This window comes from Hyperolius riggenbachi, chromosome 9 (assembly GCF_040937935.1).
Source record: "Hyperolius riggenbachi isolate aHypRig1 chromosome 9, aHypRig1.pri, whole genome shotgun sequence".
In the NCBI taxonomy this organism is placed as follows: domain Eukaryota; kingdom Metazoa; phylum Chordata; class Amphibia; order Anura; family Hyperoliidae; genus Hyperolius; species Hyperolius riggenbachi.
Window position 1 is genome coordinate 279,136,698 of NC_090654.1, and position 22,635 is coordinate 279,159,332.

Below are 22,635 nucleotides of genomic sequence, written 5' to 3' on the forward strand. Positions count from 1 at the left end.
TCCACCTCTCCTCTGACGATCCACCTAACCCTAACCTTGTGACACAACGACCTATCTAACCTCCCTCTACCCCACACCCTAAACCACCTTTTCAATAGCTGACACAAACCGCTATCCCCAACCAATACTCACCTTGTGAAGTATAAGCAGCCGATACGCTGCACTGGGTGCCATACTTGCAAAAATTGGGGTCGGATTACCATCAAGGCACTGAGGCTCCAGCCTATGGGCGCCTGATGGTGGAAGGACAGCTTACGTTCTTCCCAAGTGTCCCTCCCCCTAGGATTTCCACCTCATCCCTTTAAAGTAAACCAGAGACGAGGCACCCTCATGTATTTTACCATATATATCAGTGGAGACATTCGAGAAAACACCTACCCTGCTCTCTGTTTCATCCTTCACTGCTCAGCCTGCTTGTTATCAGCCGTGATAAAATCCCCGACTGAGCATTTAGTCTGGCTTTGCTCAGGAATCATTATAGCGGAGTCGGTCTTCTCTGATGTCTTTTCAAGCCCAAGCCTGCCCCCTTCTGGTTCCGCTTTCCTGTTCTGTATATTTGCAGCATCACAGAGAGCTGTGATGAGATGGGAGGAGCTGCTAATGTAAGGGTATATTGAAAAACGTTTTTTTTTTTTTAAATCTATACTTGTTACCGATAAGAGGTTTTTAGAAATGGCAATTTCATTTTGCACACAGCCCACTAAATAATATGCTCTTATGATTAACTGTGTTTTGCATGGAGTTATAGTAAAAAAAAAAACACAAAAAACAGCACACCAGAGCTGCAAAAATACCAGGTCTAGTATTATTTATTTAGTAAAATCTATTGGGGGATTGTGCCAAAGCGTTCATCTCTGGTTTCCTTTAAACACTTAAAGGGAAGGTTCAAGCAAAATAAAAAAAATGAGTTTCACTTACCTGGGGCTTCTACCAGCCCCATGCAGCCATCCTGTGCCCTCGTAGTCACTCACTGCTGCTCCAGTCCCCCGCTGGCAGCTTGCCGACCTCGGAGGTCGGCGGGACGCATTGCGTACATTTTTACGCATTCCCGCTAGTGCAGGAACATTAACACATACATTTTTACGCGTTACGGGTTCAATGCGTAAATTTTTACGCATTGAACCAGTAATGCGTAAAAATGTATGTGTTAATGTTCCTGCACTAGTGGGAATGCGTAAAAATGTACGCAATGTGTCCCGCCGACCTCCGAGGTCGGCAAGCTGCCAGCGGGGGACTGGAGCAGCAGTGAGTGACTACGAGGGCACAGGATGGCTGCAGGGGCTGGTAGAAGCCCCAGGTAAGTGAAACTCATTTTTTTATTTTGCTTGGGCATTCCCTTTAAGGACCAGGGGATATTTCGCTGATCAGTGCTGCGTGGGCTCTCCAGCCCACAGCACAGATCAGCAGGCAGGCAGGGCGATCAGACTGCCCCCCTTTTTCCCCCACTAGGGGGATGTCCTGCTGGGCAGGTCTGATCGCCGCCGGCTGTTTTGGTTTAGCGGGGGGGGGGGAGGGGGGGCTCCGATCGCGGCTCGCAGGCGAAATGTAAGCACGCGGGGAAGAAATCCCTGGTGTTTACATCATACGGCGCTGCTGTCGCAGCAGCACCGCTAAGGAGAACAGCGATCTGTCCTGTACAGCCTCTAATAGGCTTCAGCCTATCAGACTGCGATGATCCCCGACCAATCAGAGGCTGGGGATCGCCGAACTCCTTAATGACGCTGCTGCGACAGCAGCGCCGTATGATGTAAACACCGGGGATTTCTTCCCTGCGTGTTTACATTTCGCCTGCGAGCCGCGATCGGAGGCTCGCAGGCTGTTCACAGAGACACCCTCAGTGAACTGACATGGAACAGCCGCTCCATGGAAAACCACAAACGACTTGCTGGCGCCTATCGGCATTAGGCGGTCGTTATGTGGTTAAATACCGGTACATATGAATTATACTTGCTTTGTGGTTAGATGCAGTTTAGGCACTGATTATGTGTAAGTAGACCCAGAACCTGTATAAATTAGATGTGCCAGTATTTAAAGGGATGAGGTGGCAACCCTGCCCCCCCATGCAAAGTCGAGAGTAGAGCATAGGAGGAGAAGGCGTTACTCACCGACTCTCGGCATTCCTTCCGGCTTTCTGCTGTATGCCTCACTGTCCATACACACACCCTTTCTGTACTCGCTCCTGCAATTTTGATTCTTTCCAAACTGCGCATGCCCAGGATGCTCTTGGCCATGGCTGTAGCGCACAGCCATGCGGGAGCACAATGCACAGGGGCACACAAAGTGTACTGCGCATGCATCCGGCTCCAACTGCTCCCAGTCGCTGGCAGGAACGGGGCACACAGCGGCAATACGGATGGAAGGCCGGGTCAATGAAGTAGCCTGGAGGGGTCTGAAGAGTCTCTAGAACATACATGTCAAACTATGGCCAAATTTGGCCTCAAGAGCCATTGAATTAAAGCGGAACTGTAGAGAGAAAATAAACACATTGTTTCACTTACCTGGGGTTTCCCCAAGCCCCCAGCAGCTGTCCTGTCCCGCGCAGGTCCTGAGCGAGCCTCCGTTCTCCCACCGCCGCTCCGTCCCGTACCGCGACTTGTAATTCGATGCCAGCGCAGCCCTGCCAAGCGCATCCTTTCTTCGCGTTCCCCCTCTGCAATAGCGGGGAACGCGAAGAAAGGATACGCGTGGCCAGAGCCTCGCAGGCGCAGTGGCCCGGCGGCGAACCCGAAAGTAGCTGGCGGCGGGAGAACGGAGGCTGGTCGAGGAACAGCGTGGGACAGGACAGCTGCTGGGGGCTTGGGGAAGCCCCAGGTAAGTGAAACAATGTGTTTATTGTCTATCTACAGTTCCGCTTTAAGCCCTCAAGTGGTTTCCCACTTTGCATTATGTTTGGCCCACTCTAAACCACCAGGGAAGCTATAATGGAGGAGAAACCCTAGATCACCAGGGAAGCCATATGGGTTAGCGAGGAGGAAAGCACTAGACACCAGGGAACTGTATAAGGAAGGGAGCCACTAGACACCAGGGAACTGGATAGGAGAGGGAGGACCACTAAACACCAGAAACATTTTTTAGGGGAGGAGAGCCTTTAGACACCAGGGAACTTTATAAGGGAGGGAGGAGGGCCACTAGACACCAGGGAACTGTGTAGGGGAGGTAGCCGTTAGACACAAGGGAACATAAGGGAGGCAGGTTGGCTACTAGATATTGAGGTTGGCCCGCGACTTGGTCCCAGTGTTTACTTTCAGCCCACTTTACATTTGAGTTTGACTCCCCTGCTCTGGAACCACAAGGTAAATGTAACGATTGTGGAACTTTCTCCGTGATCAGCGCACAACGCGTGTGCTGATACGGCGGAAATCCTCCACAAGCGTATATTTGCAGGCACCCAGCAAAAGGTGCTACGCACCTGTAGAGGGAAATTCCTGTCGGCAGATGGCGCTGAGGAGTGCAGAGGAACCAATCCTCTGTACCTCCACAAATGCCAGACAGGAATTGTACGAAGCGCAGAACACAATCGCAAGAGAGGCGATTGCGAATGAGAACGAGCAAAGGGACAGGTTGTATGTGTGTGCGCCAACCTAGTCGCCACCCCGCGACAGTGCACACACAACAGCAGATATGAAACAGGAATGCGATCGCGAGAGGTGCGATCGCCAGACGTGACACAAGGCAGATCAGAACAGAATACGAGGTTAGCAAAGGCACAGCAAATAATACAATGAGGAGATACGGAAAATAACAAACGCTAGCTAACCGCGAACACCGCACTCATTCGCAACAGTGCACGCGGTTATGCGCGGTCTCCACGTGATAAGCACAATAGAGACAAGCATGCCTAACTAACCATTAACAGACAAACATGAAACAGAGGACGCGAACGCTTGCTTAACGGTTACCTCACCGAGCCTCCAGCAAGCGGTCGTAGCAGACAAGACAGACACACGAAAACAGGGACAAGCGAGAGATAGGATCCACAGCACTAGCGAAAAGTGGCTAGCGCGATCCAGGTACAGAGTAGCAGAACAGAAGGATCCACAGCACTAGCAAAAAGTGGCTAGCGCGATCCCAGGAGACAGAACAGAAGGATCCACAGCGCTAGCGAAAAGTGGCTAGCGCGATCCCAGGAGACAGAACAGAAGGATCCACAGCGCTAGCAAAAAGTGGCTAGCGCGATCCAGAGAGGCAAAACAGAAGAGATAGCGGGTAGCAACCGCTGCACCAGCTATGCTCCAAGAATAGAGATCAGAACGACTTCCTATCGACCACCGCTGGGATAGGACAATCGCAACAGACAAACAAAACAGATAAACAATCCTAACTGCACTAGGGAAATCTGCCTAGCACAGTTTCCAGGAATTACTCTAAGCTGATCTTCAAACAGAGAGTAAGGCTGACACCCCACCAGGAGTGTTACATAGGACGAAATCCTTATGACCAGCGAAGCATTGTGGGAAAGACATAGTACTTATAGTACACGCCTCCAATGAATGTGGCCAGGCAATTTGCATGACAACGTATGCAAATTCCTCTGCAAGCACAAGCTGCAAAACTGACAGAAGCTCTTCTTTCCAGAGTCCTGCAGCATGCAAACCTACACAATGGTCAAAGGGCTGCCTGCCTGCACAGGCAGCTGAGCAAATCATCACAGTAAATATATAAACACATTTTCTTAACCTCAAGTACACTTTTCTTTACTGGATAATAATCATAGAATAGTATAATAAGTATTATACTGCCGGGCGAATTAGACCTGAAGTTACACAGACACACTGTACTGTTGACTTAGTTTAACCACTTGGGGGTGCTGTTTTCCCTGAAATTGCTAGTTATGAATTAGTGTGACTTTTCTAACGTTCTGGAAGAAGATGGTATCACGTCATGGTAATATATAGAAACTAGTAGACCCAAGCCCAATTAAAAACGGGTTCTAGGTCTATTATGTGTAGCGTCAAGTCCCGGTTACTCAGGCATCCGGTAGTCTCAACCAACCAGCATGCCTGGTGGGGGAGAATGACGCTGTTCCTAATACAATTTGCAGCGATGTTCACAGCGGAATTGACTTACGGATCCGCCAGGTGCCTTGTAGGGCTCCCCGGAGCCGTACATTGAGAACACAGCAAAACCTCTGCAACCTACAAGACTGAAGCAGTCCAGCGCCCAGGGGATTCGTAGGTTACTTCTGCTGCCCACAACTGTGCATTAAGGAGACTCTAACAAAATTTTCAGCCTTATTTCTTCTATCCTATAAGTTCCAATACATGTTCTAATGTGGTCTGTCTTACTGCAGCCTTTCCTGGTTTCACAGTGGCTGTATTATCTCTGTTATATAATCTGTTATATAATCTAATCTTCTTTCCTCTGACGGCTTTGTCGGGCTCAGGCACTCAGGCAGGAATGTGCTGCTCTGCTGTGATAGGATAGAAGCTATACACACCCTCTCCACGCCCCTGCTGGCTCTGTATGAGTCACAGACTGAGTTTCTCTGAGCCTATCACAAGCTGTTTAGCAACCATGTCTTTTGTTTGTAAACAGTGCCTAAAACTGGCAATTACAAGCCAGGCGTGCAGCAGGGAGTGGCAGAAACAGCACAGAGGGGCCCAGGAGAACATAATGAATAGAATGGTATGCTTTTTATTGTAAGAATTTTAGAGTACAGATTCTCTTTAAGACTACGGGGGAGATTAGTGTTAGTTTTATATCCAGTTGCTTCAAGCAACCGACAAGGACACATATTCAGCATCAAGCAATCCCTGCCTGTGCAAGATAAATGAGACTCTACTGCATATCTATGGACTACTAGCTATAATCACTGGGTGGCAGTGTGTTAACGTAGCAAAAGTCTCTTATTTATATCCAGCGTCTGTAAAGGAAGTTGTGAATAAACTTGTTTGTTTTTTCCTGGTGTGCTCTAGCCAAGAGCCAGCAGCCATAATGTCCTAATTAATATCTGTTTCTCCTGCACTCTACACTGCTGCACAAGAATTAGTCTAGATTGTAATCGCCTTTGTAGCAGAGATAAATTATATGCAGCGTGGACTGGGCAAATTAGGTTCATAAGGAAGCTCATTTGATTGGCCGATTCCAATCTGCATACAATTTGCATTACATTTGTAGCCATAATGAAAGTTCCTAATGACATGCTGGTTGATTTCAATCTGATCACCTTAAGATCTGTATTGTGCCATTTCTATAATTGTAGCCACATTTCAATACATCTCTTTCTATCTCTCTTACAGGATTTGAAGAGGGCGATGCAGATCTCGCCGTCGCGGCCTGCGCAGCGTGTGCTGGGGTCAGAGGAGTACAACCTGTACACCAGCCTCAGCGAGGATGAGCTGATACAGATGGCCATCGAGCAGAGCTTGTCGGAGGGGGGCGGTGGCCAAACAACGGCCCAGCAAAAGAGAGTCGCCAATGCAGAAATGCCCGCTGCTTCCTCCTGGCCTCAGAGACCCACCCATAGGCCGCCTCCCACAAATACCAGGTGACTGTCTATAGGCAAAGGAACAGCAGGAGACCAATCTTGTGCAGTGTATTCGTGAAATTGTCTGAGTCTGACTAGTGTTGTTCATTAAGTGAATACTTAACAAATCGAGGCTGCTTAATGGATACCCGAGGTGGCATGTGACATGATGAGATAGACATATATATATATATATATGTACAGTGCCGAGCACACAAATAACTAGGCTGTGTTCCTTTCTTTCTTTGCCTGAAAGAGTTAAATATCAGGTATGTAAGTGGCTGACTCAGTCCTGACTCAGACAGGAAGTGACTACAGTGTGACCCTCACTGATAAGAAATTCCAACTATAAAACGCTTTCCTAGCAGAAAAAGGCTTCTGAGAACAGGACTGAGATAAAAAGGGCCAATAGTTCATAGATATCAGCTCTGGCATACTTCAATGAATGTGTCATTGAGCAAAAACAATAAAACAGTTAAAAAACTTAAAAAGTAGATTTAAACAAAATAAAACTGGAATATCTTAAAAAGTCATTTTTAGGAGAAGGAAGATAGATACAATTGTTTTTTTCATTAGTTTATTTTCACCTCGGTTGTCCTTTAAAGAGGCCCTGTAGTGACATATAGTAGAATGCAGTGAATTATTCAGGATACCCACTTTCACAGTAATTGTCCTCGTCTCAGCATCAGCAACACTTCCTGTAGCTATACATTGCTGTATATTGAATGTAGCCCCACCCTTCCTGAAGAGAGGAAAGCCTATTGAGGCTTCCCTCGGGGGTCTGAAGCCTCACGTCGCTGAGCCCGCCCCCCCCCCTCCACATCGGGACAGCACAGCTCCTCTTCCTGAAGCGTGGCCATGCAGTGGCGCGAGCCCGTCTGCACATGCGCAGTACCACGGAGCCTGCAACTCTGGCTTGCTGTGCATGCGCGGGCGGGCTTGCACGGCTGCTGCGTGGCCACGCTTCCGGAAGAGGAGCTGCGCCACCGATATGATTAATCTTCTGGGGGGCCGCGTTCAGCAATAGGGGAGGTAGGGAAGCCTCAGTAGGATCCTGAGGCTTCCCTCTCTTTTAGAGATGATCAATGAGATGCAAATGCTTCCTAATGTATGCAAATTTTTATGCAAATGTGTGCAGTTTGAAAATGGACTAATCAATCTAAACCCAGATTTAAATTGATTGGTCCATTTTCAAGCTGCATATATTTGCAAACAATCTGCATACATTTGCATCAACTCAGAAGAATTGACATATCTCTGATCATCCCTACTCTCTTTAGGTAAGTATCTAATTTTGTAGAATCTGTAACAAAAATAAAAAAAATAACTTTTCCCGCCCAAGGTAAGTATCCCTTGGTTGTGTATGTGTGTGCGGTGTTGCTACAGATTTCCTTTAAGCCAGCAACCACCAATATACAGCTTGTAGGGAAGTACCGACCTCACTTTCAATTTTGCTGAATTCGATTGCTTATCCCTACACTTGAGCAATGGAGGGTGCAAAAACGGCAAAGCCTGACAACTTCATTATCGCCAGGGGCGTAGGAATAGGGGGCAGGGGCGTAACAATAGACCCTGCAAGGGATGCAGCCACAGGGGGGGGGGGCAGAAACCACAGGGGGCCCCGTACTAAGAGACAGACAACTAAGGGAATGAAGAAAAAAACTTTCTGCTCTCTGCTCAGTTGTTCTAATGACTGCAGCTGCTCAGCCGCTGATAAGAAATCCTACAAAGTTTTGCAGACAAAGATTTGTAGACAGTCCCTATTCAGTGGGCAGCAGGCGCTTCTGTACAGTGCCCTGCCCCCATGTTTTGTGGGAGGAGGCCCCATCCAAAATTTTGCTGGGGGGCCCAGTTATTACTAGTTACGCCCCTGGTAGGGGGTGCAGAGGTAGCGACCGCATCAGGGCCCCCCCTCAACTGCAGTATTAGCTCTCTATTGGCCCTGTGCTGGTAATAATCACTTCTATAGATACTTTGAATAGTGGTAATCATTAACAAGCTGTACCCCATCCCCCTTCTTGCACCTCTGACACTGTGGTTGCCATTGGGAGGTTTTGGTGCGCTGTATCAATTGTTATTTATAGAGTGCTTGGGGGGGCCCATTGTAAAGCTTGCATCGGGGCCCACAGCTCCTTAGCTACGCCACTAATTATCGCTAAGAAATCAGTTTGTTTGCTGATCATTTGGGAATTACCATTTTTTTACAAGTAGATCAGCATTCAGCAATGTCGACCTCCATCATTCTGCAGCACATGCTACTTTTATTGGGAATCTCTTTCTAGGAACCTAACTTTATAGCGCCATTAAACATGTTCCTTAAATTAAAGACAGATTGGCGGGCGAACAATGGATGCTCTTATCTGGAAAATTCCCACGTGAAAGCGTTCGGCGATGCTGATGTGTGTTTGTTATGCAGTTCACAAAAAAATGCAGCAGCATCCCCAAAACAAACATCTCCAGGAAACATCTTAAAGAGAACCCGAGGTGTGTTTAAAGAATGTTATCTGCATACAGAGGCTGGATCTGCCTATACAGCCCAGTCTCTGTTGCTATCCCAAACCCCACTAAGGTCCCCCCGCACTCTGCAATCCCTCATAAATCACAGCCTTGCTGAGAGGCTGTGTTTACATCTGTAGTGTTAGTCTCAGCTGCTCCCCCGCCTCCTGCATAGCTCCGGTCCCTGCCCCCGTCCCTTCCCTCCAATCAGCAGGGAGGGAAGGGATGCAGGCGGGGACTGGAGTTCTGCAGGAGGCGGGGAGAGCAACAGACTGACACTATAGAGATAAACACAGCCAGCTCTGACAAGCTGTTTGTCAGCAGCGTGGCTGTGATTTATGAGGGATTGCAGAGTGCAGGGGGACCTTAGGGGGGTTTGGGATAGCAACAGAGGCTGGGCTGTATAGGCAGATCCAGCCTCTGTATGCAGATAATATTCTTCAAACCCACCTCGGGTTCTCTTTAAGCTGATATCTCTTTATGAATCAAAGACCAGCGTGCGTCCAGAGGAGCTGCAAAGCACGGCACACAACTCTCCCTGCTTCCAACGTTTTTTTTCTTACCTGCAAAATTACTACCATCAGTAATTTACGGTATAAATTTTTCCCGCATTCACTAAAAAATGTCCGCATGCAAGTAGATGGCAGATAAAAAATGCGGAAACATGTCAGAAACCGTGGAAAACAGTCGGTAAAAATGCAGAAACAAATGCAGAAAATAAATCGTCAAAATAAACGTTTTAAAGTCCAGCAAACAGAGCGCTAAAGCCTTTGGACTCCATTTAATGTAATGGGAAGCGAAAAATGCCACCAGGTACTAGCAGGCAGGCATAGGCTTTCGGGGCCAGACGGACTTGAATTCAAATGAAGTCTAATAACTTCAGGTGTGACTTGAAGTCATTACACTTCATTCAGGCGTGGCCTATGACGCGTAATGAAACGCCGACGTCCCGAAGACTTCTGGGCAAGTTAACCCCCCCCATCCCGCGGTCACACCTGAAGTCATTAGACTTCATTTGAATACCGAATTCAAGTCCGTCCGAACTTGAAAGCCCATTCCTACTAGTAGGTGATAAATAAATCGATATTTAACCTGTTGGGGACCGGCCGTCTAACTCCTCTTACGGACCAGGCGAATTTGCTTGCGGTGGGGGGGGGTCAGGCAGCTGGAACCCCAGTGTGGCATGCTGGGCCAGATGTCCCCCCTTTAGCCAGATGTCACCCCTTTCGCTAGAAGCCTTTATTCACCTCCCAGGCTCCAGCGATGAGCTGCAGTGGGCCCCTCTGCTCCGGCCAGCATCCTCGCTCCTACTGCCACTCAGTTCCAGGTCGCAGATTAATTACATCATCAAGCCAGGACCCGCCACTATCATCAGAGCGAGCGGAGATCCCGGCCAGAGCGGAGGGGGCGCCAATCGTCGGGGTAATGGCAGGAAGGTGAGTGGATCCTCTTCTTTCCCCCCATACCGCCGCAGCTGTTGCAGTGGTCACTATGATCCGCCCGTGGTCGTAGTGATCACATGATCAGCAGCCATACGCGATGGCTGCTGATCAGCTGTCATATGACAGCTTAATCTCCCTTCTCGGGTGCGCACGATCGTGTCGGGAGGGGAAACTGCAGGTGGCGTAGATCCTACGCTGCATCAGGCCAGAACAGCCACAAGTGCGGTATAGGATGTAATAGAGAACAGCCACAAGTGCGGTATAGGATGTAATAGAGAACAGCCACAAGTGCGGTATAGGATGTAATAGAGAACAGCCACAAGTGCGGTATAGGATGTAAAAGAGAACAGCCACAAGTGCGGTATAGGATGTAATAGAGAACAGCCACAAGTGCGGTATAGGATGTAATAGAGAACAGCCACAAGTGCGGTATAGGATGTAATAGAGAACAGCCACAAGTGCGGTATAGGATGTAATAGAGAACAGCCACAAGTGCGGTATAGGATGTAATAGAGAACAGCCACAAGTGCGGTATAGAATGTAATAGAGAACAGCCACAAGTGCGGTATAGGATGTAATAGAGGCGGTCCCCAAAAGGTTAAGGCATAAATAATGCGCCCCTTTTTCATTGTGAATTTTGTTATTTGCGTAAAATAAGTAACAGTTTACAAACATCTTTGCGCATTATTACCGCACTTTTCCTGCATGCGTAAAAATCATGAGGAAACTTTATGAATGTCAACATGGTCAGAAATATACCGACTTTAGTTTACCGCATGTGGTAGATTATTGCGAATAGAGCCCGATATACGGTGCAGGTGAGCCCAGGGCAGGACAATTGCAATTGTCACCGCTCAGTGACATACAGTACCCCCTGCTGGACAGGAAGTACATCACTGGATGAACCGTCGCTCTGCGCATGCACGGCGCCCTGCTACCGCCATCGCTCATTTATACTTGCTGTGCGTAACCAGAGACTTCCATTGCTCTATAATTCCTGTTTGTAGTGGGAAAGTAGCCTCGGCCATTGTAAGATATTGGTAAAATGTACTCCTATTTTACTAGCGGAACAACCACTGCCAAATAGTAAAATATTGGTGATTTTACCAATATTCTACTAGTGGCTATTTCACTAGCGTGGCTATTTCTACTAGCGCCCAAATTTCCCCGGCGTTTTTAAACCTGGCTGACATGGCGGACGTTGGAGCCCATTGACATTTACGCTAGAAGACGTATGTTTGAGCGCATGTCCGGCCGTAACGTAGCCACAGCAGGATAGTGGGTGGAGACGTTGGTTGGGACAGATTTTATCTTCTCAAAAATTACAAAGTCTTTTTGAAAACGCATTTTAGACTTGCTCCAGAAGAATCAAATTTTGCATTATGATTTTACATCGTAACTGCCAATTTTGATGTGCAATTAGGATTATGCGAAATTCGAGCTCAACACTATATAGGATAAACAGTCCCAGAAATGAGAGGAGGAGAGTGAGATTGGCAAATATGAATATGCAAATCACACCCAAAATATCTTCAGTTAATCTTTATACTGATAAGCCATGTATTCTGGCAACTGTGGCCATCAGCTCTCCGGCTTTGCAAGCTGACAGGCGGAATACAAATCTCATTGTCCTTTCAGATGTCAACCCCCATCTCCATTAGTGGCAGGGAGAATATTACATATGCGTTGTGATGTATAGCAGTTCCCAGTGCCGACAGCTGCGCCTCTCTGCCCCTCCCCCATTAAAGGACTTTATGGACCCATTTAACAAAGCACTAAAAAATTGAAAAGATGGTGCGCAAACAGTCGTCAGTCCACCCCCTTCCACTTAGAGTGTATTTCCTGCACGGTATATTTTGATTATTATTATGCATTTAATTGTTGTGCTGGACTGTACAGAGTGCGCATTGCGTATCCCCAGGAAAAAAAAAGGTAAATAATGGATTTAACAAAGTAAATAGACTGGGGTCGCTGCAGTTGGTCAGGTCTAGGTTCAGCCACTTTATGTGCCACCCCCAAAAATGAAGTCCTCTGATGACTAGAGTTGAGCTTGAATATTTCGCAAAAGTCATTTTCACATCTAAAATGCTATTTTCAATCCTAAAAATACAATGCAAGTACGATGTATTTTTGTGATACGTTCACTGAAAACGAGTGTAACTGGATGGTGTAATGGGCTCTGCCTCTGACACAGGAGACCAGGGTTCAAATCTTGGCTCTTCCTATTCAGTAAGCCAGCACCTATTCAGTAGGAGACCTTGGGCAAGACTCCCTAACACTGCTACTGCCTATAGAGCGCCCCCTAGTGGCTGCATCTCTGGCGCTTTGAGTCCGCCAGGAGAAAAGCGCGATAGAAATGTTATTTGTCTTGTTTTTTTTCGAACACGAAAACATGAATTTTCATTCTTGAAAATAATGGCCATATTCAAAATGTAGGAGAGGGTGAGGTGAGTATACACCGCTAGAAAAAATACAGAGACAAGGGGAGCCCATAGCGCAATATGTCACAGAAACGTGAAGAAATGAATGAAAAAGAAAAATACTCACAAAAGTGGGGCGCAACAAGGGGCCGCCAACCACATGAAGCATGGAGAACGATGACCGGTCTCCACTTGGGTGTTCCAGGAGTAGCCGGGTAGGGTTTTATTTTGTACTGGGGGCACCTATACCTGGCTACCTATACTGGGGGAATCAATGCCTGGCTACCTATACTGGGGGCACCTATGCCTGGCTACATATACTGGGGGCACCTATGCCTGGCTACATATACTGGGGGCACCTATGCCTGGCTACATATACTGGGGGCACCTATGCCTGGCTACATATACTGGGGGCACCTATTACTGACTACATATACTGGGGGTACCTATGCCTGGCTACCTATACTGGGGGCACCTATGCCTGGCTACATATACTGGGGGCACCTATTACTGACTACATATACTGGGGGTACCTATGCCTGGCTACCTATACTGGGGGCACCTATGCCTGGCTACCTATACTGGGGGCACTTATGCCTGGCTACATATACTGGGGGCACCTATACCTGGCTACATATACTGGGGGCACCTATACCTGGCTACATAAACTGGGGGCACCTATGCCTGGCTACCTATACTGGGGGCACCTATTACTGGCTACATATACTGGGGGCATCTAAGCCTGGCTACCTATACTGGGGACACCTATTACTGGCTACATATACTGGGGGCACCTATGCCTGGCTACCTATACTGGGGGCACCTATTACTGGCTACATATACTGGGGGCATCTAAGCCTGGCTACCTATACTGGGGGCACCTATTACTGGCTACATATACTGGGGGCACCTATGCCTGGCTACATATACTGGGGGCACCTATGCCTGGCTACCTATACTGGGGGCACCTATGCCTGGCTACATATACTGGGGGCACCTATGCCTGACTACCTATACTGGGGGCACCTATTACTGGCTACCTATACTGGGGGCATCTAAGCCTGGCTACCTATACTGGGGGCACCTATGCCTGGCTACATATACTGGGGGTACCTATGCCTGGCTACCTATACTGGGGGCACCTATGCCTGGCTACATATACTGGGGGTACCACTGCTTGGCTACCTATACTTAGGGCAACTATTCCTGGCTACATATACTGGGGGCATCTAAGCCTGGCTACCTATACTGGGGGCACCTATACCGTACTTACCTATATTGGGGGCATCTAAGCCTGGCTACCTATACTGGGAGCACCTATGCCTGGCTACATATACTGGGGGCACCTATGCCTGACTACCTATACTGGGGGCACCTATGCCTGGCTACATATACTGGGGGTACCTATGCCTGGCTACATATACTGGGGGTACCTATGCCTGGCTACCTATACTGGGGGCACCTATGCCTGGCTACATATACTGGGGGTACCACTGCTTGGCTACCTATACTTAGGGCAACTATTCCTGGCTACATATACTGGGGGCATCTAAGCCTGGCTACCTATACTGGGGGCACCTATACCATACTTACCTATATTGGGGGCATCTAAGCATGGCTACCTATACTGGGGGCACCTATGCCTGGCTACATATACTGGGGGCACCACTGCTTGGCTACCTATACTGGGGGCACCTATACCTTGCTTACCTATACTAGGGGCAACTATGCCTGGCTACCTATACTGGGGGCAACTATGCCTGGTTACCTATACTTGGGGCAACTATGCCTGGCTACATATACTGGGGGCCTCTGAACCTGGCTACCTATACTGGGGGCATCTAAGCCTGGCTACCTATACTGGGGGCACCTATACCTTGCTTGCCTATACTGGGGGCACCTATACCTTGCTTGCCTATACTGGGGGCATCTAAGCCTGGCTGCCTATACTGGGGGCACCTATACCTTGCTTACCTATACTGGTGGCATCTAAGCCTGGCTGCCTATACTGGGGGCACCTATACCTTGCTTACCTATACTGGGGGCAACTATGCCTGGCTACCTATACTGGGAGCACCTATACCTGGCTACCTATACTGATTGCACCTATACCTTGCTTACCTATACTGGGGCATCTAAGCCTGGCTACCTATACTGGGGGCACCTATACCTTGCTTACCTATACTGGGAGCAACTATGCCTGGCTACCGATAATGAGGGCACCTATACCTTGCTTGCCTATACTGGGAGCACCTATACCTGGCTACCTACCTATACTGAGGGTGTTTTTTTTTTCTTTGGTTGCACTGCAGCTATAACGTGCGGTGCAAATTGTCGGGTGCTGTGCGATCATTTTTTTTTTCTTCACATCGGAACGTTTGCTGTAATATGACTCAACTACCTCATGACAATGTTGACGTGAGTGTGTGATAAATATGAACATTTTTGTGGAAACACTTGGGGAAGTGAAAATGGCCGTATTTGCTTATCACTACAGTTCACCTTTACACGCCGTGTGCCGTTTGTTGGCGTTGGTTTGTAGAAAGTAAACACCCCTCCTTTCCCTCAGATGCGGGGACAGTGTTAGAATCACCCGGCAACTGTGGCTGTACCTGGAGGTGACCAGGGCTCCCTGGCCCTTTCGTCCCTGGGAGTGTGAGGGCGGTTTTTGTTATACTTCATTGTTGTCTTATATGGTCATTCAAATCCCCCCCGACGTTTCCTCCCAGGGCCAAAAATAATCAAGTGCTCCAAGCAGCTGATTTCTAAGCTAGCACCATCTGCTTCTATTCAGCACTGCAGAGCATTATCTGTCAGCCCCTCACTCACTCATTGACTCCCGCTGTGCCTGGCTCTGTGTGTTGTGTGTGTTGTGGTGGGTGTGTTGTGTGTGGGGCTCTGTCCTGCATCCAACATCCTCTCACAAAGGTACCGATATGATCTGCTTCTCATACTCTGAATATCTCTCTCTCTTCCACACGTGTCGACGGAAATCCAGGCCAGCCTCCGCCACACACAACCCCGGACTCGACGGCAGCCAAGGTGTGGTGCGCAAGCGCTACGATGGGAGCTACTTCCTGATCAGACGACCCACGTAAGTGATGTCCGCTGCTTTGTGATTGGTCTGTGCTTGCCGGTTCCGCTGGGGCTTGTTCGAATTGCCATAGGTAGCTGTTTTTAGACGTGTTTTGTTTTTTGAGGGAATTTATTCAGTGGTGTCGGGGCACGATCGGATTTCAGCAATGCGAATCAGCGAGCGTACGCTGAGGACTAATGCGTTGTGCAGCAGTGTATTCTCACGATGAGCTTCTGTGCGCATTTTCGAGTGTAACTCAGAGGAGCTGTCACATTTGTTCAGCATGGTTAAATGGGGTCAGGTCTGCAACAGAAAGCAAAGCAGGTGCCAAGCCATTTTGTATAGGCTCCTACTCACGTTGCAATTTTGTGCGCGATTCTTCTGAAGACTGGCGATTTTTTTTTTTTAGAGTGCCGAATGCTTGTTTCCACGATCTCGCGATGTGGGTACAAGTGTGTGATTAGGTGAACAATGCTTTGCTATAACGATAATCACGGCGAATCGGATCTTTAAGATCCCCCAATGACTCTCGCACAATGTGCAGCGATCGTTTGAACGCTTGATCGTGCTTGTCGTGTGCTGTGGCGTGACGTTGCATATACCTACCCACAGGAAGATGGACAGGGGACGTCACCGTAAGGTGACATCGCTGTGATCCATCTTCCTGCGTCTTCAGGAGAGTGTTCAGCATAAGGCTATGTTCACAGTGACGTTTGCGTTGCACTCTCTGTAACAGCAGGATCGCAACTAAACGGGAAATCAGATCCCCACATTATCCTCATGTTGCGTTGCATACGGTGAAGCATACAGGCATTCAAAAGCATGCTTCACTGTTAACACTTGATTTTTTTATACGGTAGCGCTGCAGTGGATTACAATGCTATTACAAGGCTGTTATACCACAACACCCCTACCACACATCACGTAGGTGGTGCATTGTAGTGCGGCAATCGCTACTTTGCGGCTGTTATGCTGCGCTGCAACACACTGATGCGGACATAGCCTAGAACGCACAGCCACTTGCATTGTAGAGAGTAGTGTAGTGTGCTCAGGCCCTGTATTTAAACGAACAAACAAACAAAATACAGTACAAAGAAAATTGGAGCAAAATTAGTGCAAAAGTGGAAGAGTGCTCACTGCGGCCAATCAGAATTCTTGATTTGGGCATCTGTTTCACATTTTGCACCAATTTCAGGTGCCGCTCTCACTGTGCCAGATAGTGATAATTGTAATCCGCTCATTACGGTTACATGAAATTTTGCATATATGTTCACAATTATGGCTATAATTAGGATTTGGTCAATTGATTGTGTGTAATGCGTTTGTAATTTTGTGTAAAATTATTGCCGACTTTAGCAGTTAATAGCAGAGTCCCCATACATGCTATTGTCACCAAATTGCTATGTGTGTAGATGAGAATAGTCGGAGTTCAGGTGGCCACTAACGATACAATCTTTTTCCTCCAATTTTACCAAATCTAGTAGTATGAGTGTAAACTGAGTGAATGGATAATTTAGGCAGTTACCTTATATTACATAGAAATGGTAAGATTGGATGAAAAAGATTGTATCGTCAGTGGCCACCGTACGTCAAAATTTTTTTTTCCAAAAGACCTTGTAGTTTTTGAGAAAATGGTTTTTAAGCCACCAGTATGTACCCACGTCACAATTTTCCTGACAGATTATTTGAGTGCTGAGCGGTCGTTTCCACGATATTGCGACGTGGGTACAGGTGCGCAACCACGTGACCGTCGCTTAGAGTCACAGCGCAATAATGACCGTCGCATTGGTTCGCTAATATCCATAACGTCTCCGGCGCAAAACGCCGCAATTGTTTCAAGTCTTGTTCGCTCCCGATGTGTAGCGTCGCGTGACATCGTGCATACCCGCCGCCAGGAAGAATCTGGATGAGTCGGGTGGTGAGTAAGGAGCTTTAAAAATGAAAGATAATGTTTTTTAAATTGTCATTCTGAGTTTAAAAAACATTTTTCATTTGCAAAAAAAATGTGCTGAAAAGTTACCCCCCTCGGCTTATATGCGAGTCAGTGGAACAGAACGGATGGTGGAGTAGGTTTTGTTACTGGCATTGGAGCGTAAGGATCTTGCACTAGTGATCCTGCTCTTACCAGCTGGCTCCCTGCTGTGTCTGTGCCCTCCATCCTCTGCAACATGGTGTGCAGAGTGCGCTATTCAAGACTACCTGTGTCCCCCGGCTTGTGCAGTGTGCAAGCAACGTGTCAGGGGTGCAATGATCAGGGATTCTTCCTGTGTAGCAATCGCTGTGTCTCATATCTATGACACCATCTAGTGGTGTCTTGAGACACAGCTGTATCCTCCTTGTGGCACATCTGGCTATGGGAAGGGGTGCTGAATTGTACTGGGGGTCACTGAGGGCACATCTGGATACTGTGGAGGGGGCTATACTGTGGAGAGGGCTTATACACGAGTCAATCACTTTTTCCTGGTTTCTGAAGGAAAAGTGGGTATCTCGGCTGATACACGGGTCGGCTTATTTTTCCTGAAATTTTGTAATTCAGATTATACGAAATTCATGCTCATCACTTGTGCCGGAGTGGCGCCCTGACAGCGTAGAATGGGTATGCTGACCACTCTCGCGGGTAGGATTATGTGGACAGTTCTGTGCTTTCCCATAGGACAGCATGGGTTCCACCTCCCTTGTCTGTAGGTCCAGCGGTGAATCTAGTGTGAAACGGCCCTTACTCCAACTTCTTTGCATTGCTTTTGATAAATCTGTCCCATTGAGTAGAATATCAACCTAGCTTGCTAATCTACCCTGATCAAGGATGGATGAGAAACACCACATATAAAAAAGACCAGCAATTAGCTGTTACATTACATTATGAATGTTTTTACCTATTGTTTATGCACGATTAGCACTGTTGCACTTTGTATGTCCCCTGACGAACCCCCCCCCCCCCCCCCCCTGGGGACGAAACATGTTGGATCAGGTGTTGGATAGTTACGTGTTTTGTAGAAAGTCATTCATAGAGAGGGGTGAATGGAGGTATTAGCCCTGAGATATTTCATAGACCTATCAGTCATTACAGGGGCTCTTAAAACGTTAATCTTCCACCCCCCCCACTAAGTCTTTGTCATTTATAAGCACTACAAATAGCACCGTTTTTAATATTTTCATTAGTTCAAATCAAAGTTAAGTTTTATTTAGTATCTCCTACAATAAGCATAAAAATGTGTTTGGGTTGCCTTGTAGTCCCGCCCTGGCAAGGACAGTTAGCCATTGCTGACCTTCATTGGATAAGATTGCTGCTAAGGTCATGGGCTAGGGGGATGCTACATGTAGGGGCTGAATGTGGAAGAGGCATCGACAGCTGAATGGATAGGTTGCAGATGGCATGATTGCCTATGGAACAAAACAGCTTTAAAGTGGACCTGAACTCTTGCACAGGACAGAAGAAAAACCCAGAGAAATGCACCCTGTATGTATTTAGAGAGTTTAGCCTGTCTAATTCCCCTAGACTAATCACAACTGTAATTTGATCCCTCGGCTGTGTCAGTTGGCTGCTTCAGCAGAGCAGCTAATTTGTAAATACAGGATGTTTACCTTATGTCTGCTTCCATGAAAGCAGGAAGTAGACACACTGCAGATTTTTTGCAGGATTTGTATCAGCTGTAACAAAGACATGTTTTTCTTTAAAGGTTATTATGCTGTTGCTTATCATTTAGTGCAGAAAGGAAGTTCAGACGTCAGGTCCTCTTTAAAAGTAAAAGAAGGCTTCCCAAGGGGGGAGGGGGGCACGCCTCACCTTATCCATTAGCTCCAGCAACAATCAGAGACCTCTCCTCTCTCTCACTGTTCCCCTAGTGCTGGCTTCTGCTGATCGCATCATCAGCAGAAGCCAGCACTAGAGGCGCAGTGAGAGAGAGGAGAGGTTTGATTGCCGCTGAAGCCAATGGAGGTGAGCCGCGCTGTCGTTGCTCATAGCTATATACAGGGAGCGGAGGAGGACTCAGGAGACAATACAGGGAATCCCCAACATTGCGGCAGGTCGCCGGTTCATATTGGCGGACGTTTGTAAGTCGGGTACTCTCTGTATTTGGCATATTAGATGCAGGGACGTTTTCTCACCATATTTGGGGGAGGAAAAGTGAGTCTTATATGACAAAAAATATGGTAACTTTAAAGAGGTCCTGTAGTGACATATCGTGGAATGCAGCAAATTATTCAGGATCCCCACTTTTACAGTAATTTCCCTGGTTTTAGCATCAGAAACTCTTCCTATATCTATATATTTACATGTGGTGAAGACAAGTTCAAACAGAGAAACAGAATGGGGAACATCGGTGAAAAACCAGGAATAGCGGAAGAGGAAGGAGATGCAGGCTGACAGCTGGGAGCTCTGCTGGTCCTGTTGTCTCTGTTACTTTTAGCTGCAGTGAATCCAGGGGCCAAAATGACCCTTCAGTGAACTGACTCTGCATTCTAAGTATAGAAGCTGAGCTGAGTATATAGAGGGGGTCCAGTTTCCAAATATCAACAATGACTCATTTTCTGGGATTCAGTTAGAAAGGAGGAAGAGAGAGAGAGAGGTTCTGTCATGTGCTCACTGAGATAATATGCATGTAAGGAAAAACATGTAAAAATGATAGTTTATTAAAAAAAGAAAATCAGCTTTCAAATATTTAGACATCGCTAACAGAGCACAGCTAAAACAACCATTTACTTAAAGTGAACCTAAAGCGAAAATAAACTTATGAGATAATGAATTATATGTTTAGTACGGATAATAAATAGAACATTAGAAGCAAAGAAAAGAGTCTCATATTATTATTTTCAGTTGTATAACTTTATTTATAACATTGCATCAGACGACGGTCATTCTGTAGTTGCAGTTTAGAATCCCCACTCTGTCTTTTAAGCTGTAAAAAGAAGCAGAACTAATGACCCTTTTGAACTTTCCGGCAGTAAAACCTTATCTCAAGCTGTCTCTCACTGTTTCTTGGCTGTTTAAGATATTTAGAAATCTGGACTGACTTGGACCAAGTTGGTGGACTAGCTCAGAGAAGCTCTTTTGCATAGATAAAAACTCTTCCTGTACCGGAAAACAGAAAGGGACTTCAGATACTTTCTTAGTAGGGCTAATATCATGTGTGTAATATGTTTATCTCATCGTGTCACTTCAGGTTCACTTTATTGGATCACTATCGGGAAAATTAGTCAAATGTACAATACATACATATAAGATGTACATTTGTCCCAGCGTAAATAAATAATACATTACTTTTTCTTCCTAGGTTGCTGTCACTTACAGTAGGTTTTAATAGGTACAGGTATTAGTAGGTAGTATCAGTAGACTGACAGATTTGACAGGTTTTGGAGTAGTCCATCTTATCATGGGGGATTCTCGTTTTTTTTTCTTTTGTCTTCAAAGCACTTACTGAACAGCAGTTGTTCATTCCTAGTGTCAAAATAGTGAGTAGGAGGGCTGGATGGCATCTTTGCACAGATCCTTTTCAGGGTGGATTTTTTTTAAGAATAAAATAAATCCTGAGAATCCCCCTTGAGGAGATGGACTAGTGCAAAACCTTACGGATCTGTCAGATTTTTTTTTTCTACCTACCCAACCAAGGCTAGGATAGTATGTCTGTCCCAGCCTTGACAAAGGTGACTGGACTGGCCCCAAAACGATCGTCATAATACGGTCAGATGCTTGTACGTGTGTGATGGGGCAATCAACAGTACACTATTCCTGAAACAGTCAGTGTGGGGACCCCTCCTTTGATCTTGTGGATTGCAATTGCTGTGAGATCCTGTACCAGCAACCGCTGGACACAGGTGTGCGATTTTATGCAGTTGTTCTTTAAAGGATATCTGAGCATGTATGGGGAGCTGTCCTGATGGCCACCACTCCTCCCGTTCTTCTGTGTCCCCCTCCTTTCTTCTCTAAAGCCCCCCCGCCAACCTCTTCCGAGTTGGGCATCACTGCGCCTGCGCTGGCCCGGCTGCTCGTGTCTTACAGACCACAGCTGGGAGCGCTCTACGTGAGCACATGACGTCATAATTGAAGTAATGCGCAGATCGCTCCCAGCAGTGGTCGCGCGATGTAGATCGCGAGCAGCCGGCTCAGCGCAGGCGCAGTGATGCCCGACTTAGGCGACCCAGAAAAGGCTGAAAGGGGGCTTTAGGTAAGAAAGGAGGGGGACACAGGAGAATGGGGGGTGGGGAGCAGTATATACATTTTATATAGTGACAGTTCCCTTTAAATGGCACCGTTAATTCCCAGTTTCAATTTTGGCTCTCTGGCAGTGGAAAGTGGAGGTCAGAGGTTGTGTTTCTTGGAATCCATATGTCTGATCAGAGAGAGCTGCTTCCTGTGTGATATACAGTATATGTATACATTCTGCCACATTCATTAAAGTGCCTGGCTAATAATGAACTTTTCCCATGATAACTTTTAGCAGTGATTGGCTATTTCCAGGTTTAGGCAGAGATAATATGGAGGGAGGACTGGGGATGTTTATTACTCCATCGGGAAGGGGGGGGGGGGGAGGGCGTTAAAGATAACTATGCTATTATTATAATGTGTTTGTGCAACACATTCCCATTTTTTGCCCACAAAGAAGCTCTCAAGTTGTAGTTATTTCCATAGTGTACAGTCGGTTACTTAGAGAAAGTCAGAAGACCCTACTGTTATGTTTTTAAAGATGTAGGGGGTGTTGGGAAATGCAATCACTTCCGTGCTTAGACTGTGTGTAT

General features: G+C 47.0%; 1 protein-coding gene across 1 annotated transcript in view; it reads left to right on the forward strand.

Moving 5' to 3' along the window:
- Positions 1–22,635, forward strand: part of ASB2 (ankyrin repeat and SOCS box containing 2) — a 61,136-nt gene that overhangs the window by 13,187 nt on the left and 25,314 nt on the right. The window contains exons 2-3 of the mRNA XM_068252319.1: positions 6,240–6,487; positions 15,823–15,918. Coding sequence (XP_068108420.1) covers positions 6,255–6,487; positions 15,823–15,918 — 329 coding nt within the window. The 5' untranslated portion in view covers positions 6,240–6,254. The remainder of the gene's footprint in view (positions 1–6,239; positions 6,488–15,822; positions 15,919–22,635) is intronic.